The 17,147-nt window shown below is 48.0% G+C and overlaps 3 protein-coding genes across 4 annotated transcripts in view; 2 read left to right on the forward strand and 1 right to left on the reverse strand.

The window, feature by feature from the left end:
* LOC136527437 (twinkle homolog protein, chloroplastic/mitochondrial-like) overlaps positions 1-8,980 on the forward strand; it is a 29,762-nt gene extending 20,782 nt beyond the window's left edge. The window contains exons 2-21 of one of the 2 annotated variants that reach the window (XM_066520170.1): positions 3,540-3,670; positions 4,098-4,153; positions 4,262-4,319; positions 4,400-4,543; positions 4,688-4,771; positions 4,847-4,927; positions 5,006-5,071; positions 5,203-5,316; positions 5,455-5,502; positions 5,593-5,678; positions 5,778-5,838; positions 5,956-6,138; positions 6,547-6,678; positions 6,765-6,826; positions 6,984-7,067; positions 7,210-7,341; positions 7,509-7,605; positions 7,680-7,814; positions 7,935-8,002; positions 8,149-8,980. In XM_066520170.1, the coding sequence (XP_066376267.1) occupies positions 3,540-3,670; positions 4,098-4,153; positions 4,262-4,319; positions 4,400-4,543; positions 4,688-4,771; positions 4,847-4,927; positions 5,006-5,071; positions 5,203-5,316; positions 5,455-5,502; positions 5,593-5,678; positions 5,778-5,838; positions 5,956-6,138; positions 6,547-6,678; positions 6,765-6,826; positions 6,984-7,067; positions 7,210-7,341; positions 7,509-7,605; positions 7,680-7,814; positions 7,935-8,002; positions 8,149-8,353 (2,027 nt within the window). In that variant the 3' untranslated portion in view covers positions 8,354-8,980. The remainder of the gene's footprint in view (positions 1-3,539; positions 3,671-4,097; positions 4,154-4,261; positions 4,320-4,399; positions 4,544-4,687; positions 4,772-4,846; positions 4,928-5,005; positions 5,072-5,202; positions 5,317-5,454; positions 5,503-5,592; positions 5,679-5,777; positions 5,839-5,955; positions 6,139-6,546; positions 6,679-6,764; positions 6,827-6,983; positions 7,068-7,209; positions 7,342-7,508; positions 7,606-7,679; positions 7,815-7,934; positions 8,003-8,148) is intronic. The other variant, XM_066520171.1, reaches the window with a different exon arrangement.
* Positions 8,981-9,527: 547 nt separating this feature from the next.
* Positions 9,528-11,873, forward strand: LOC136527438 (patellin-4). The gene is made up of 4 exons (XM_066520173.1): positions 9,528-10,878; positions 10,966-11,090; positions 11,181-11,325; positions 11,410-11,873. Exons 1-4 carry the CDS (start codon positions 9,847-9,849, stop codon positions 11,671-11,673), a joined length of 1,566 nt encoding a protein of 521 aa, XP_066376270.1. The 5' UTR covers positions 9,528-9,846; the 3' UTR covers positions 11,674-11,873.
* A 1,357-nt stretch (positions 11,874-13,230) lies between these two features.
* Positions 13,231-16,783, reverse strand: LOC136529949 (tubulin beta-7 chain). Its single transcript, XM_066522996.1, has 3 exons — positions 16,273-16,783; positions 15,714-15,983; positions 13,231-14,172 (listed from the first exon to the last, which is right to left on the reverse strand). Exons 1-3 carry the CDS (start codon positions 16,664-16,666, stop codon positions 13,496-13,498), a joined length of 1,341 nt encoding a protein of 446 aa, XP_066379093.1. The 5' UTR covers positions 16,667-16,783; the 3' UTR covers positions 13,231-13,495.
* Positions 16,784-17,147: the final 364 nt, after the last annotated feature.

Consider the following 17,147-nt stretch of genomic DNA (forward strand, 5'->3'; position numbering starts at 1 on the left):
TTTGCTAAGCGTGAGGAAAGCAGTAGGAGTCAGATGATGGAACTGGACATTGAAGGTCTCCAACACCCGGCGAAGGAAGGGGATGTAAGGAAGGTGGAGGCCGCAGGTGAAGAAGTCCCGAAAGACCACCGCATATCCTTCCTCCGGTTCCGGAACAGTCTGACCCGGCGGAGGGATTTTTACCCTGGAAGAAGGAAAACATGACTCCTTCAACATCTCCGTGATTGCCTCCTCAGTAATAGAGGAGGGGCCGAAGTCCCAAGACTTTATCGCCATATCTCTGGAGTCCGCGGCGATCAGGTCTCCGATAGACGCAGAGACACTCCCCAAATCCTCCTCCACTAGTTTTTCAAACTCCAACGCGGAGGCAGAGGCAAGCATGCACTCCTCAAAGCGCGCACCCCAGCCGACGGCCCTAACGCCGAGAAGGTGGCGGTAAGGTCCGGAGAAGGCGGGCCGTCGAGTTTGGGCGGAGGCGAAAAGGAAAGCCACCGCGACAACAACCTAAGCGCGAGACACAAGCAGAAAGACGGAACGCGCGGGGGCAGCGAAAGGCGAAAGCGAAGAGAGCAGAGAGCGATTTCTCGAAAGCAATGAAAGCGAATGAGCGATGCGGGCGGGGGACCCCGCCACCAACAGCACCCTTATATAGGCAGCGGGCAGGCGGTCCGGCTCCCGCCACACAACGGTCACCTCCGGAAGATTCGCCCGCTGCACAACGGTCACCTCCGGAAAATTCGCCCGCCGCACAACAGTCACTTCCGAAAAAGTCGCAGGGTATGCAACGGAAACTGACACGGCAGAAGCGGCCGCGCCATAGGGCAACGGCTAGATTTGCTGCCCAACGGCTACTCTCAATGAGACCTACGGCCACGCCAGAGCGGGCCAGGGGGGAAGTAGCGGGGCTTCGCTCGAAGACACCGATGAATATGGCCTCCGCCCCCGCGGACGCCTTTGGCCAAGGCGTTTTGAGCTCACGGCACGCTCCGGCGAACCATGGTCTCAAAAGGGGGGGACTGTTGTAACACGGCTTCGGCGAGTGACGAAGGCCTCTGACAGCAAGGTGTCGCCAAGGCGTCTTCGATCGTCTTAGGGCGGAGACCTGGCGCTGATTAAAGGAACTTTCCTGGCTATGCTCGAGGGGCGCTGAACGAGGTTCTGCGCCCTCATCACGGATACCGCCAGGGCCAGGCATGCACGTCTCCGACCGCCCAGGCGGACGCCGCCCCGTTTCGACTTACGGGCGTCTCCGGTAATAAGGGCGGAGGCCGCCCTACCTCTGAACTAATCAAACAAACAATCTTGCCTAAGTGTGTGCAGGTACTCAAGCGCAGGCGCTCGTGGTCCGCGCAAACGCGCCAGCATAGCCCCTGCGCGGCCGGGCGGAGACCTACGGATGATGTCTCCGACCGGACCGGCGGAGACCCGCCAAGGCGACGGCACGCCCCTGAAGGCGGAGGCCAACGTCGAGAACCATGGCCCCCGCGCGGCCGGGCGGAGACTCGTGGGTGATGTCTCCGACCGGCCGGCGGAGACCCGCCGAGGCAGCGCGCGCCCCTGGAGATGGAGGCCAGCGCCGGGGACCCAGGCCTTTGGGCTGAAGACCGAGGCATGGTGGGCCGGCTGCTCGTGGAGGCCTATTACTTGAAGACGGTATGGCAGGATTGCCCCGCAAACAAGAGGCTAGCGGCGGAATATTCCAGGAATGTACTGTAGCAGTTGAGGGGCATTGTAATAAATTCTGTTATGAAGTGGTTGAGCCCTATAAATAGGGAACACTTGTAACCGTGCTGATGGTTGGTGAATGAATCAATGAAACCCTAGCTCTTTGTGCCAGCTTCTCGCAAGTTCATCTGTCGAGCATATCCCATGCCTCCGCCCGAGGGCGACCCCTGACGGGCGGAGGCCCTAGTCTCCCCCATGTTGTCTGAAACCGCCAGTTTCAACAGTAGCCATGGTTGATGTTGATGTGGGCGCTGCGCAGATTTCTCCCGAAGGTAGTTTGGGATCTGCTATCGGTTGAGGGAGTTGTGTTGTTGTTGATGGTGCTCCTATTTTGTACGCGATCTCCGGAGTGGTGAGTTCCGGTTGAGGTGGGTCTACTATTGGAGGAGAATTTTCGCTGCGGGCGAAGAACTCATCAAACTTCTTCCAATTATCGAGGACCTTGTGGATGTCGTTTTCGGCGTCCACCTTAGGGCGTGCACGCTCGATGTTGTCTAGGCAAGTGTTGAGATTATCGAAGTTCGCGTTGATCTCGTCGAAGCGGTTGTTCATGAAGGTGGAGAAGGTCGCGATCTGCTTCCTCACGTCGTCGATCATGGTGATGGTGGTCATCGGATCGATCTGGTCTCCGGATACCAGGTGTAAGAGCCCTGTTGGGAGGGGGCCCTTAGTGGTGTGACGGCTAGGGTTTGGGGGGCTGAGAGCGGCGGCGCAGGGAGGGGGCAGCGACGCTAGGAAGAGGGAGAGAGGGAGAGGAAGGAGTAATCGCTCTTCTATTACTTGATTTGATTGATTACATCCCCCTAGTATTTATAGTCCCTATTGGACTTGTGTTCCAAGCAACTTACGAGAGATCCTTATAGATTGGATTCTCCCTTCCATAACTAACCAAACTCTAATATGGCAAACTAACCAAACTCTGATATGGTAACTCCTTCCGGGAGACGACGGCGGCGAGAGCGGCGGCGCCCCTCCTGGCGCGCGCGCAGCCGCACTAGGGCGCGCTGGAGGTGCCCAGCGCCCCTCCTTGGGCGTCCCTCGGCCCGTTTGCTCTAGGTTGGGGGGCCTCCATTAGTCGTATGACATAGGGCCTCATGGCGCCGGCAGGTGCTCCTCGAAGGCTGTTGCAGCGAGGGGCAGGCACCAACAGACAAACGGAGGTGTGAGTGATGCCAAGTGCTGCGAGCGTCCGGCGAAGGGGGCGCGGATGCCCCAGTAGGCGGGAGATGGCATGGGCGGCGGGGACGCAGAGTAGACAGAGGGCGACACGACGCGGAGCATGAGAAAGTTCACGATTGTTCGAGTTGCGAAGAAATGGGTGGAAACCCAAATCGAACTGCAATCGAACGGACGTCATTGCGAGATAGCCAGATCGGACGGCCAGAGGACTAATGGGCGACGTGGCCCGATCCGCTTGCCCGGTTTTGGGGGCAGGATTCGTATAGTAAAAGATGGTAATTTCCATGTTTGATGTTTTATTTATTGTTTTATGGCCCCAAGCGAGCTCACACTTGAAAAAATGCTTCGAACTCTACTTCTTCCTATTGGAATTGTAGCAGAACAGCTCGATGCACGTGCTCAAATGTTTTGTTGAACTTCAAGTTAAATGGTGTTAGCCTGTTTGACGTCTATAAATTAAATTGGTGATATGCGTTGACTAGGCCTCAAAGTTTCATTGTTTCTGCAGTTCCGGTGCTCTCCTCTACTTAGGCTGCTACTATTTTTTTTTTTAAAATAATTGCTTATAAGTTATAACAACTGGATGCAGAATCATCTTTTTTTTTTAATCTATGTGCTGTGTTTTCGCATTACAGTTCATTCAGCAAGCAACTATGGAGCTGCTTCTGAGGAGAGACTTGGGCAGCTCATTCAGAAATTGAAAAACGAAGGTATTAATCCCAAGCAGTGGAGACTTGGAAATTTCCAGCGCATGTTGTGCCCACAGGTTTGTAGCTTCTGTTTGTTACAACCTTGTGCTGATTCCAGTTTACAGTCTTTTCTAGCTTTGTAACCAAGCAGTCAATCTGATTTAAGAAATGAATGATAAGAAATTGTTCCACAGAAGTGACACATCTCTAAATCATCCATTCAAAATTACTTGATTCAAGATAACATTTCAACCCACACGCAATACTGATGTATAATTTCTCTTTAGTGATCCATTGCATTTCGGATTGGAAATGAATGATAAGAAATTGTTCCACAGAAGTGACACATCTTTAAATCATCCATTCAAAATTACTTGGTTCAAGAGAACATTTCAACCCACATGCAATACTGATGTATAATTTCTTTTTAGTGATCCATTGCATTTCGGGCTGTTGAGCTATCTAGCGACAAATAATGAAGTAAACTTTCCTTCTTTTCGCTAGTGCAATGGTGGATCTAGTGAGGAGTTGAGTCTCAGCGTCTTCATCCGAAAGGATGGGTGAGTTGTCCACACCTGAATATGTGATTTTCTTTGTCTGTTGTTTCTTCAGCTATATATTTCAGGATCTAACTATCATCTTACGTTCCTTGTATGCCATTTCTTCAGTATGCATGCAACGTGGAACTGTTTTAGATCTAAATGTGGCTGGAGAGGTTTTATCCAGGTGTGTACATGAATCGAATGAAACAAAAATTGAAGTTAGAAACCATCTTGATTTCACTCTCTCTCTCTCTCTCTCTGCAGGCTGATGGAGTTACCAACATATCCCAAGGAAAGACTGACATAGAAAGTGAAACTGACCAAGAGGTTGAAGCTAAGAAGACAGCAAATAAGGTTTACAGAAAAGTCATTGAAGAGGACCTCAATCTTGAGCCACTTTGTGACGAGGTAATTAACTAATGCTACTTGTATCAAAGTGGTGTTTTGTAAACCATAAAAAAAATAAAACCCAGTTCAATGTTATTTTACTTTGATGTAAATTGAAAGCATCTGTGATCACATTGGCATTCTGTAAAATGATGGCTTTGTCAGCTTGTAGAATACTTTTCTATGAGAATGATTTCAGCAGAAACACTTCGAAGGAATAAAGTAATGCAACGTAACTGGAATAATACGGTAACTGTTGTGGCATTTCTACTTTGGTTCAACAGCTGTTGCGATAGGATTATAAATATGGCATCCCATTTGCAGATATCCATTGCTTTTACCTATAGACGTGATGGAGTTCTTGTTGGCTGCAAATACAGGGCAGTTGATAAGACATTTTCACAGGTTTGTGGTCCTCATTCCTTTTGCAATGCATGAAGTTTTGCTATTTTGTTATTAATATGTATTTTTATTATGTATCAGGAGGCAAACACGGAGAAAATTTTTTATGGTCTGGATGATATAAAGCGTGCACATGATGTTATCATTGTATGTTCATGATGTCCGATTGGATTTTTATAGTGGCATTTTTCTTGAGAAAAATTGCATCAACCCATTTGATTCCATGTTTGCAATTTGATTGCTTGTTTATTATTATTATTATTATTTTGGCATTTCAGGTGGAGGGTGAAATTGATAAGCTGTCCATGGATGAAGCTGGCTATCGTAATTGTGTCAGTGTGCCAGATGGTGCACCACCCAAAGTGTCCAGTAAAATCCCAAACAAAGAACAGGTTAGAACTATTTTGTATTTTCCCATGTTGCTAAAGGTTTTGGTCTCTGTGATGATCTATATTTGCTTATATACCACCACCAGATAGTAGTTTGTTAATCTGTGACCTAATGCCTGTGTATGTTCACTGTAAAGCTAGGATAAGAAGTATAACTATCTTTGGAACTGCAAAGACTATCTCAACTCGGTGAAGACTTTCTTCAGAAATCAATCTATTAACTTATTTTCTGAGGCTATCGGATCACTTTACTGATTTTGTTCTGGCACATGGGAATAGGCATCTAGGATAATATTAGCAACTGATGATGATCATCCAGGTCAGGCTCTGGCCGAGGAACTTGCTCGTCGACTTGGTAAAGAAAGGTCTGTGCATCAGCATGCTTTAACTATTGTGAAATAAAATGTTATGTGACCATTCATTTTTTTTCATTTCCTTTTTCCCATTTGATTTGATGCAATCAGATGTTGGAGAGTCAAGTGGCCAAAGAAGAATGATACAGATACTTGCAAGGATGCAAATGAGGTTTGTTATGGAATGCATGGGTTCATTTGACATATTCTTGAAATCAGTTCTTGGAACTTGGGTAGTCTTTTGTCATTATGTAACCAGCCCTTGTAACACCTTTTTTTTGACCTACAGGTACTGATGTTTTTAGGTCCACAAGCATTGAGAAAGGTTATAGAAGATGCAGAACTGTATCCTATAAGAGGCCTTTTTTCATTCAAAGATTTCTTCCCAGAGATTGATAATTACTTTCTTGGAATACATGGTGATGAGCTTGGTATTCATACTGGATGGAAATCTTTGGATGATCTTTACAAGGTAAAAAAAGTTTTATTGCATTATTCAATATTCCTTAGTTCATTGGTGAAGGTGGGTTCTCAAGAAGAGTTAGCTTTCTTTATTATAACAGTAATGCTTTTGTGTGCCTCATCACAGGTACTTTGCTCACATAAGTTGAATTTGGCAATCTGTTTTCTTTGTTTACCATATGATACTATTTCATTCAATTTACTGTCAATATGTTCAGTACAGCAATGCCTTGATTTTGTCCTATAAATCTGTCTATACTCATTCTTTATCTGGCTAATTTTTAATTGAAAGTGGCTTATCCTTTTGTTCTGTGATCGTTAAGTACCACCTGAACAGACTTACATGGCTAGTGAGCATAGAAAAGATGGCCTATAAGCTATGTGCCGCATTGTTCAATTTTTCCCCTCTTTTTCTCAGGTTGTTCCTGGGGAATTGACTGTAGTAACTGGAGTACCGAATTCTGGTAAAAGCGAGTGGATAGATGCTTTATTATGCAATATAAACAAACAATGTGGGTGGAAATTTGTTCTGTGCTCGATGGAAAACAAGGCAAGCCATTGTAGTATTTGATTGATGTCAGTTAATTAACTAAAGGTCATTGGACACTTCCAAACAGTTTTGTCTTTGGTGTTTAGGTAAAGGAGCATGCTAGGAAACTCTTAGAGAAGCACATTGAGAAACCATTCTTTGATGCTAGGTAAGTCAGTCTGCAATTGGTGTTTCAATTTGTCTTATTAGTGATCCCTAAAGAGAATGATTATCTTTTAGAGGACCGTTAGTATTTCACTGTGTTTATTTGGTTATAAGATGGTAAAGTTTAGTTGGTTAAGCAATACTTGTTTTTGTTAATGCAGGTATGGTGGGGATGCACAGAGGATGACTCCTGATGAATTTGAAGCAGGAAAACAATGGTTAAATGAAACTTTCCATCTTATTCGGTATTTATCACATCTGACAGCACAAATCACTTTCTAGAGTCTCTTAGTTTTATGTAGTAATGCAATAGTTACCTTCTCTCCACTCATATGGTTCTCTTGAAGGATGACATATGTCTTCATATTTAGAGGTTTCTTGTTACAGGTGTGAAGATGATAGCCTTCCATCTATTAATTGGGTTCTTGACCTTGCAAAAGCTGCAGTTCTAAGACATGGAGTGCGTGGTCTCGTGATTGATCCTTATAATGAACTTGACCATCAGCGCCCCTCAAACCAGTAAGCATTACCTTGGCTCTCCTAAGCATGATGGCCGTTTACAGATTTGCTGATAATTGTTATTAACATGCATTATTAAAGATAAGCAACTTTTGTCCAAGAGTTTCTACTTATTATGGCTTTGTATTTATGTGTGTGTGTTTCCTTTTTTTCTGGATACTCAACAGGACGGAAACAGAATACGTCAGCCAGATTCTTACCAAGGTTAAGCGCTTTGCTCAGCACCATTCATGTCATGTATGGTTTGTTGCGCATCCTAGACAGGTAATCAAACTGTACATAACACTTATTAGTTTTGGTGACCTAAAATGAGGTCTTGGAGTTGATGTTTTGTATAGCTTCATAACTGGAATGGAGGTCCACCTAATATGTATGACATAAGTGGAAGCGCACATTTCATAAACAAATGCGATAATGGAATTGTCGTCCACAGAAACAGGGATCCAAATGCTGGCCCCCTTGATGTTGTGCAGGTTATTTTTGCTCTCATTTTTACCCTTGATTCCATGGGATTTGTTTCATCATTTTTTTTTTTGCAAAGAAATCTAATCATGTGCCTACTTGTTGTTCTATTACCTGGGGTGTTATCATAGGTTTGTGTGAGGAAGGTGCGGAATAAAGTGATTGGACAAATAGGAGATGCTTTCTTGACATATGACCGGTGTGTTTTTATTTTCTATATTGAAGTTTCTTGAGCATGGATTTTGTCATTACCTTTGATTCTATATTTACCAACATTTCTTTACCCAAGTCTTCAAACAGCATGTCTCAGTGAATCACCAAATTCAACCTTTGTTTCCAACACAGGGTTACTGGTCAATATAAGGATGCTGGTAAATCCACTATAGCAGCTGTAACAGCAGTGCAAAAGCGTCAAAACAGTTATGCAAAGAGTAAAAAGGACAATGTGGCATATGAGATGCCATTTCCACATCCTGTTGAAGACGACTCGGTTTCTGGTGAAGACGACTCAATTTCTGGTGAAGACGGCAGGAATAGTTTTGGTCTCTGACAGTGCATAAGAAAGTCATGTTCCTGCTGATTTGCTGTACTTGTATCAATCAACGCAAGTGAGATTACACGATTGTTTCTGGGGATGGCCTGTTGGAGGCTTGGAGCTCAGGTAGTCCTCATTGATGAACTGGATTGGAAACCCCAGGTTTCCTCTGATTCCTGCTGCAAATGAGGTTGAAAGCTAAACTTACTCAGATGCACACAAGACATTGGCAGGTTTGTGTATAGTATTAAGCTTATGTAGATTAATTGCCACACCAGGTGCTAGACCATGAACATTTGGGTGGGTCATATGAGTAGCTAAACTATAGCGGCTATAGGGTAGTAAGGTTAATCATGCAGGCCTTTCCAAAAATTGTAGCAGCTGGAAGGGTTTTTCCTGTTCACGCTTCTCAACACCTGACCAGGAACCTGTCTTTAATTTGCCCCAACCGTGAATTCAGGTGTTCGTTTGACACATGCAAAGCAATCTACCGACCATGTGCCGAACATTTTGAATTGGGGACCGTCTCCGTCAATCTGTTTTGTAACTGGACCAGCCCTGCTGTGCGGTGCAGCTGGAACAATTAGCATGAATGAATGCTTCCAAAATCTCAGATCATTTGCACCTTTTCCCCTTTGCATTGTTTAGAGTTGTGGATTCGACTCTTTTCTTGTCATTTTGGCTGGCTCTGCTTGGCAACCAGCTGGACATGGGAGCAAAAGCCAGGAGGCTGGCTGTGACTAGCAATGGCAATACCACAGGCAGCTCCTGGTCGGCTCCGTCGCTAAGCACAGATGTACATACATCTTTTGCAGCATTGGCAAACCAGGCCAGCTTGGAAATGCAGCATAATTGCACACTAATTCCTAATGATACGGCACTATGAAGCTGTGAACGTGCGACTTTGTCTTTGCCTTTGAGCTGCATAGCTGTCCAGTCAAAGAGCAAAGCTGTCAGATTAACAAGCAGCCCCCACAAAAAGTGGTGAGACAACACACAACAGCCTAGCACAGGCACAGGCTCAACTGCACAACCCATCTCATCTCTCTTTAGCCTCTGCAGCAGCCTTGCTGTTGCAATGTGCTCTGTTGCAATGCTGCACAAGTAAACAGACTACTGGTAGCAAGCAGCTAGCCGTTGGCATTTTTTTTTTATGTGAAGCCGTTGGCAGGTTGGCTGGGGGCTGAGTGGCTGACCATGCACCGCAAAAGCAAAGCCACCCCCCGCCTGCCGAAGCCCACGGGCCCCACGAGCTCAACGGCCCGACCCAACGGCTCCCTCCCTCTCCGCCCGCCTACCTGTCGCCACCCCCATTGGCCCCGACTCCGTAGCCGTTACGCTCTCACTATATAGCCGTTTCTCCCCTCTCCTCCGATCCCCCACTCCACGGTCCTCTCTCTCTCTCTCTCTCTCTCTCTCTTACTCATCTCCCCTCCTCGCCACCGCCGCCGTGAAATCCGCACGCGTGCTTCCTGCCGAGTTGTGAGCTGTGATTGTGAGTGAGTGCCATGGCCGTGGAGGCTGTGTCCGGAAATGGCGCCGAGGCGGTTGCGCCGGCGCCGGCGAAGGAGGTGAGCGCCAAGGAGGCGGTTGCGGTGTCCAAGAACGCGTCGTTCAGGGAGGAGAGCAACTTCCTGGACGATCTCAAGGAGAGCGAGCGTAAGGCGCTCGCCGAGCTCCGCGACAAGGTCGAGACGGCCATCATGGAGGGCAAGCTGTTCGACGACGGCAAGCCGGAGGCGAAGGAGAAGGGGGAGGCCAAGAAGAAGGCTGAGAAGGCCGTGGAGAAGAAAGAGGAGGAGCCCGAATCCGAGGAGAAGGGAGAGGAGGACGGCAAGAAGGAGGCCGACGCCGAGGAGGAGAAGAAGGAAAGCGATGAGGAAGGGGAGAAGAAGAAGGCCGAGGAAGAGAGTGGAGAAGACACCAAGGAGGAGGCCAAGAAAGAGGAAGCAGGCGAGAAGGCGGCGGCGAAGGAGGAGGAGAAGCCGGCGGAGACCGCGGCCGTCGTCGTCGTCGACAAGGACATCGCGCTGTGGGGCGTGCCTCTGCTCCCGAGCAAGGGCGACGAAGCCACGGACGTGGTGCTCCTCAAGTTCCTCCGCGCGCGCGACTTCAAGGCCGGCGCCGCGTTCGAGATGCTGCGCCGCACGCTCCGCTGGCGCAGGGACTGGACCGGCTTCAGCGGCGACGCCGATGACGCCGACCTCCCCGAGGAACTCGCGGGCGCGTGCTACCTGGACGGCGCGGACCGCGAGGGCCACCCGGTGTGCTACAACGCGCTGGGCGTGTTCGCGGACGACGCCGTGTACAAGAAGGCGCTGGGCACCGAGGAAGGCAAGGCCAGGTTCCTCCGGTGGCGGGTGCGCGCCATGGAGCGCCACGTCGCCAAGCTGGACCTGAGGCCCGGCGGCGCCGCGTCGCTGCTGCAGGTGACCGACCTCAAGAACTCGCCGGGCCCGGCCAAGAAGGACCTCCGCGTCGCCGTCAAGCAGGTGCTCGACCTGTTCCAGGACAACTACCCCGAGCTCGTCGCAAGAAACGTGAGTGTGCTCATCCATCATCGATCGGGTAGAATTTCTCGGCCGAGTGATTTAATATGGTTATGTGTGATTTCCCTCCACCTGCAGATCTTGATCAATGTGCCGTTCTGGTACTACGCGTTCAGCACCCTGTTCTACCCGTTCCTGACGCAGAGGACCAAGAACAAGTTCGTCGTTGCTCGCCCGTCCAAGGTCACCGAGACCCTCCTCAAGTAAGTCCAAGTGGTCGAACATGTCTTGTTGCCAATCTTACAAGAAATTTTGGACAAGTTTCTGATAAACATCGTGCACCTTCTCTGAAGGTACATTCCGATTGAGGCCATCCCGGTGAAGTACGGCGGCCTGAAGCGCGACGGCGACACCGAGTTCTCCGCGGACGACGGCGAGGTCACGGAGATCACCGTCAAGGGAAGCTCCACGCAGACCATCGAGATCGAAGCCACTGAGGTACAGTGCTGACACATGAATGAATGAACAAGAAGTTTATATTCAGACAATGCGGGCCGGATTGACACGGCCGTTTCTTTGCAGGGTGACGCCACGCTGACATGGGACCTGACGGTGCTGGGGTGGGAGGTGAACTACAAGGAGGAGTTCGTGCCGGCGGACGAGGGCTCCTACACCATCATCATCAGGAAGGGCAAGAAGATGGGGTCCGGCGAGGAGGCGGTCCACAACTCGTTCCGCGCCGGCGAGCCGGGAAAGGTGGTGCTCACCGTCGAGAACACCTCGCACAGGAAGAAGGAGGTGCTGTTCAGGCACAAGGCCAAGAGCGCCTGCGCCAAGAAGTGCTGAGAGGCTCGGTAGAAACATGGATGGAATCGAATTGTTTGAGGCTGGAGAGATTTGGGAGTGAGATTGATTGTGGATTCAATATTATTCATTCATTACATTCTTTGTATGTAAGCGAGAGAGAGAACATTATTTGGTGATTATTTGAGGTGGTTTGTTGCGGCAAAAAAAAATACAGAGTTTCGATTGAGGAATTGTGAAATATCACAAAAGTTTCATGTGAAAGATGCGGGAATTGTGAAAAACCGACTATGTCAGACTTAACAAGCACTCTGCGTTAGCAACTTCAGCAGAAACGTCAGCAGAAAATTGTGAAAACCTTGCATTCTTGTTTTTTCTCTTCTCATAATCGCGCTTATCCGAACCGGTCCAAGCCTCCCCAAATCCGGTTCCCAGCAAAGACTCCCCTGCATTAACGAAGTGTCAGTCCAGCCAAGATGGAAGCCACCCCTGCAAGTTTGTATAAGATAAACTGTGATGGAGCTTTCGTCAAAGAAACAAGTCTAAGGTAGGTGGGGATTCATCATCCGATATTTCAGCAGGTGTAAGGCGGGCGAATGAGTGCCTCCTCGCTCGGTATGGGGTTTGTGGTGTTGGAGATAGATGCAATCACAGCGGCGGAAGCAATACGCCCTCCAGGTTGATTAGGAATTAAACCAGGCCAAGGATCCCTTCGATAATTTATATAGCGATGGAACCATTCCTGTCGTGGAATGGCCCGGAACAGGCTAACCGACCGGAGCTTTAAGCCCCTGGAACCGGCCATTCCGGGCCTGGAATTTTCCTCCGTAATACAAATTTGTGAAGGAAGGATGTGGCTGGAAATCAATCTCAAATAACCGAACGAGGCCTTAGTGAGATCAAGGCTCTGATTTCTTCTAGCTTTAAGATAATACTTCTTTGTCTCCCACTGTCCTAGAGCTTGTAATTGTACTGCTGACTATGTGATTTTATTGAATTTCCACTTATCGGGATCCTATGCTTAATGGAACTTTAGATACTGCTGACTATGTGATTTTATTGAATTTCAACTTATCGGGATCCTATGCTTAATAGAACTTTAGATTCCATTAAAAAAAGAAAAACAGTTCCCAGCCAAGGGAAGAAGCAAACGGGTAGGTGGCGGGCACGGCAGCAGGAGATCGACAGCAGCGGCGTGTCGTCGAATAGCAGGGCGTGTCGTCGAAACTGTTCCCTGGGCAAACCAAACAAGCCTGCCTGGCACGCGATGCACACAGTGACACAGGCCACGCCCGGCCTGCTTCCAGACCCAGAGGAATTCAGGCAACCAATCAAGCCACTGCCCAATTTCTCCTTCCAGACCAGGACGGCATGTAATTGGCAAACAGACACAGTTTGCGGGCATGGCCTTCTGACCTCCTGGGGATTTGGTTGAAAAGTTACGTCTGGACTAGAGCACCAACAGATGATGGTACTGTTTATTTGGCATGTTCTAGTTGCAAAACTTAAATCAAAGGAGGAGGTGAAAACATACAGACATAACACGTCAATCAAAAACTTCAGCAAACTGCCGATGCACCATCATTTAACACACATGAATTCTCTAATACCACATAAACCACTTTAACTGCTGCATAAGGCATAGCAATAGTCAGTTAAGCTACCTCACCTCATGGTAATAACAACTTGGGGACAACCATAATACAAAAGGAAATGCAGTTTTGTCACACAGCAACATCACATCCATAAGCAATACCACCCATCTACTAGTACCTAACATCACCACACGCACCTCAATCGACTCATACTGGCCAACAGCGAGACAAGGGATATCATATCTGTACCAAGCACTGCGGAGGATGGCTCAGGCATCATGCTCTTCCTCTTCTTCCTCCTCATACTCATCATCATCCTCAGCCGTGGCATCCTGGTACTGTTGGTACTCGGCCACCAGGTCATTCATGTTGCTCTCGGCCTCAGTGAACTCCATCTCATCCATGCCCTCGCCCGTGTACCAGTGAAGGAAGGCCTTTCTCCTGAACATGGCCGTGAACTGCTCGCTGACGCGGCGGAACATCTCCTGGATGGAGGTCGAGTTGCCGATGAACGTGGAGGACATCTTCAGCCCGATGGGTGGGATGTCGCACACGCTCGACTTCACGTTGTTGGGGATCCACTCCACAAAGTAGGAAGAGTTCTTGTTCTGCACGTTCAGCATCTGCTCATCCACTTCCTTGGTGCTCATCTTGCCACGGAACATGGCAGATGCCGTGAGGTAGCGGCCGTGGCGAGGGTCAGCAGCACACATCATGTTCTTGGAATCCCACATCTGCTGGGTCAGCTCTGGCACGGTGAGGGCGCGGTACTGCTGGGAGCCCCGTGAGGTCAGTGGAGCGAACCCAACCATGAAGAAGTGGAGACGTGGGAAGGGGATCAGGTTCACAGCAAGCTTCCGGAGGTCAGAATTCAGCTGACCAGGGAAGCGAAGGCAGCACGTAACACCACTCATGGTTGCAGAGATAAGGTGGTTGAGATCACCAACTGCACACACAAAAAAAACAATGTTATAGAACATGCTTATGTCTGTACAGAAATAACAAGCAGATTATGATAGTGGCATATTACTCCAGGATTTTAAGACAATAACATCAACTAGAACACTGTCAAGTTTGAAGCAAAAACATCAGCCCCCTTCAATATTACATACAAGTTGAACGATTTACTAGCAGAATGGTAAATGTACCAGAAATATACTAGGTAGATAATGCACGTGCTACACTACATCAAATGTATCAATAAACATGTTTCCAAACAATTAGTTCCTTATGCTGCATTGCAGACAAAAACAAATGAGTGCTATGCATATATCATAACAGTTCCTGGAGTTGCAACTCATGTTTATTATCATTAACAGGTTTTTCTGCATCATTTTGAAACTGATCATTTACATGTATATAACAATCAGAATGGAAAATGCGAACTCGAGACATACAAGATAGAATGTATGTGCCAGATTATGACAGCAAATAGCCAATAAACATGTTAACAAAACACAAGCCTTGTTTAGTTCCTCCCCCAAAAGTTTACTCTCTATCCCATCGAATGTTTGGACACATGCATGGAGTATTAAATATAGACTAAAAAAATAACTAATTGCACAGTGCGACTAATTTGACGGATTAATTAGGCTTAATAAATTCGTCTCGCAGATTACTGACAGATTATGTAATTTGATTTTTTATTAGTATCCGAACACCGACACCCCCATGTGACACCCCAAAACTTTACACCCTGGATTTAAACAAGGCCACAGTGAAAAACTAGTTCGCTTGTGCTGCATTCCAGACAAAGAAATGAGCGCTATGCATATCATAACACTTCCTGGGGTTACAACCCATATGTTTATTATTAACCGGTTTTCCAGCATCATTTTGTAGCTGATCATTTACATGTATATAACAAGCAGAATGGAAAATGTGTACTAGAGACATACAAGATAGAATGTATGTGCCAGACTATGACAGCAAATAGCCAATAAACATGTTAGCAAAACACAGTGAAAAACTAGTTTGCTTGTGCTTCCAGACAAAGAAATGAGCGCTATGCATATCATAACACTTCCTGAGGTTACAACCCATATGTTTATTATTAACAGGTTTTCCAGCATCATTTTGTAGCTGATCATTTACATGTATATAACAAGCAGAATGGAAAATGTGTACTGGAGACATACAAGATAGAAGTGCCAGACCATGACAGCAAATAATCAATAAACATGTTAGCAAAACACAATGAACAGCTAGCCTGCTTGTGCTGCATTCCAGACAAAAAGAAATGAGCGCTATACATATCATAACACTTCCACGAGTTACAACCCACATATATTTATATCAATAATAAATGTTGTTGGCGCAAAGCATATACAGATAAATCACTGCATCATCAATTTGCGAAATACAAGCAAACAGATTGTTATACTATCAACCAGAACATGCCAAATAAATATCAACAACAGAAACTAATAGGATAGAAATGCAAAAATGGAATGTGTAACATCAAGCAAAAGATCATTCAGCACTTACAGGTTGGTGTAGAAAGCTTGAGCGTGCGGAAGCAGATGTCATAGAGAGCCTCGTTATCGAGCACCATGCACTCATCTGCGTTCTCAACAAGCTGGTGAACTGAGAGCGTGGCGTTGTAGGGCTCCACGACAGTATCAGACACCTTGGGCGACGGGAAGACAGAGAATGTCAACATCATGCGGTCAGGGTACTCCTCCCTGATCTTGGAGATGAGCAGGGTGCCCATTCCTGAACCAGTACCTCCTCCCAGAGAGTGGCAGACCTGGAACCCTGCAGTATTAAGGGAGAACAATGCATCATAATGGATCAGTAAGGCTGTCAGGCGTCTAGCTCAGCAACCACTGAGAGGTACGAGAATTCTACGACAAAATCCGCTCAATTCGTCGAAAATGTCACGAACCGCTTAGATCTAGGCGAAATCGTTCAGATCTACAGGCACAGCGCAAGTGCAATGGCTCATAAACCCTAGATCCAGAAGGGCTCGTGTCTCCATAACCCCGGAGAGGAAAGGGGCGAAAACATCAGATCCGGTGGGATAGATCAGATAGACAAGACATACCTTGGAGGCAGTCGCAGTTCTCGGCCTCCTTGCGGACGACGTCGAGCACGGAGTCGATGAGCTCTGCGCCCTCGGTGTAGTGGCCCTTGGCCCAGTTGTTGCCGGCGCCGGACTGGCCGAAGACGAAGTTGTCGGGGCGGAAGATCTGGCCGAAGGGCCCCGAGCGCACGGAGTCCATGGTGCCGGGCTCGAGGTCCATGAGGACGGCGCGCGGGACGTAGCGTCCGCCGCTGGCTTCGTTGTAGTAGACGTTGATGCGCTCAAGCTGAAGGTCGGAGTCGCCGTCCCACTTGCCAGTGTGGTCGATGCCGTGCTCGTCGCAGATCACCTCCCAGAACTTGGCCCCGATCTGGTTCCCGCACTGCCCGCCCTGGATGTGGAGGATCTCCCTCATGGCGACGGGTCGGCGGGGGGGCTGGGTAGGGTTCCGGCGAGGCGAGGCGGTGGGGTTTGGTTGGGGGGATTGGGGGAGGCCGAGCGCGGAGACGGCGGACTGGCGGAGGAGTGCGTGTGAAGAGGGGAGAGAGGGGTGGGGAGAGAGAGCCTTTATTGGAGGAAGGCTCTGTGCGGTGGGGCCATTTTGAAATCGTTTCGTGCGGGGCGCGTTTGCGGACACGTCCCTGTAGAAAGCGCTAATTTCCCTTCGCCCGTAGCGTGAGTCGTTGGAGATTTATCCGACGGGCAGGATTCCCCGTGGGCACGAATCGTAAAGCCGTTGGCACGCTCACACAACACGATTAGGCCCCGTTTAGATCCGAAAATTTTTGGGTTTTGGGTACTGTAGCACTTTCGTTTGTATTTGGTAATTAGTGTCTAATTATGGACTAATTAGGTTCGAAAGTTTCGTCTCGCGATTTCTCACCCAACTGTGTAAT

Source organism: Miscanthus floridulus, chromosome 19 (genome assembly GCF_019320115.1).
Source record: "Miscanthus floridulus cultivar M001 chromosome 19, ASM1932011v1, whole genome shotgun sequence".
Taxonomy (NCBI): domain Eukaryota; kingdom Viridiplantae; phylum Streptophyta; class Magnoliopsida; order Poales; family Poaceae; genus Miscanthus; species Miscanthus floridulus.

Coding starts and splice junctions, on each gene's coding strand:
- LOC136527438 (XM_066520173.1), top strand. CDS start 9,847: ATGGCCGTGGAGGCTGTGTCCGGAAATGGCGCCGAGGCGGTTGCGCCG. Junction 11,091..11,180: donor GTCACCGAGACCCTCCTCAA/GTAAGTCCAAGT, acceptor CCTTCTCTGAAG/GTACATTCCGATTGAGGCCA. Junction 11,326..11,409: donor TCGAGATCGAAGCCACTGAG/GTACAGTGCTGA, acceptor GTTTCTTTGCAG/GGTGACGCCACGCTGACATG.
- LOC136529949 (XM_066522996.1), bottom strand. CDS start 16,666: ATGAGGGAGATCCTCCACATCCAGGGCGGGCAGTGCGGGAACCAGATC. Junction 15,984..16,272: donor GAACTGCGACTGCCTCCAAG/GTATGTCTTGTC, acceptor TTAATACTGCAG/GGTTCCAGGTCTGCCACTCT. Junction 14,173..15,713: donor CAAGCTTTCTACACCAACCT/GTAAGTGCTGAA, acceptor TTGTGTGTGCAG/TTGGTGATCTCAACCACCTT.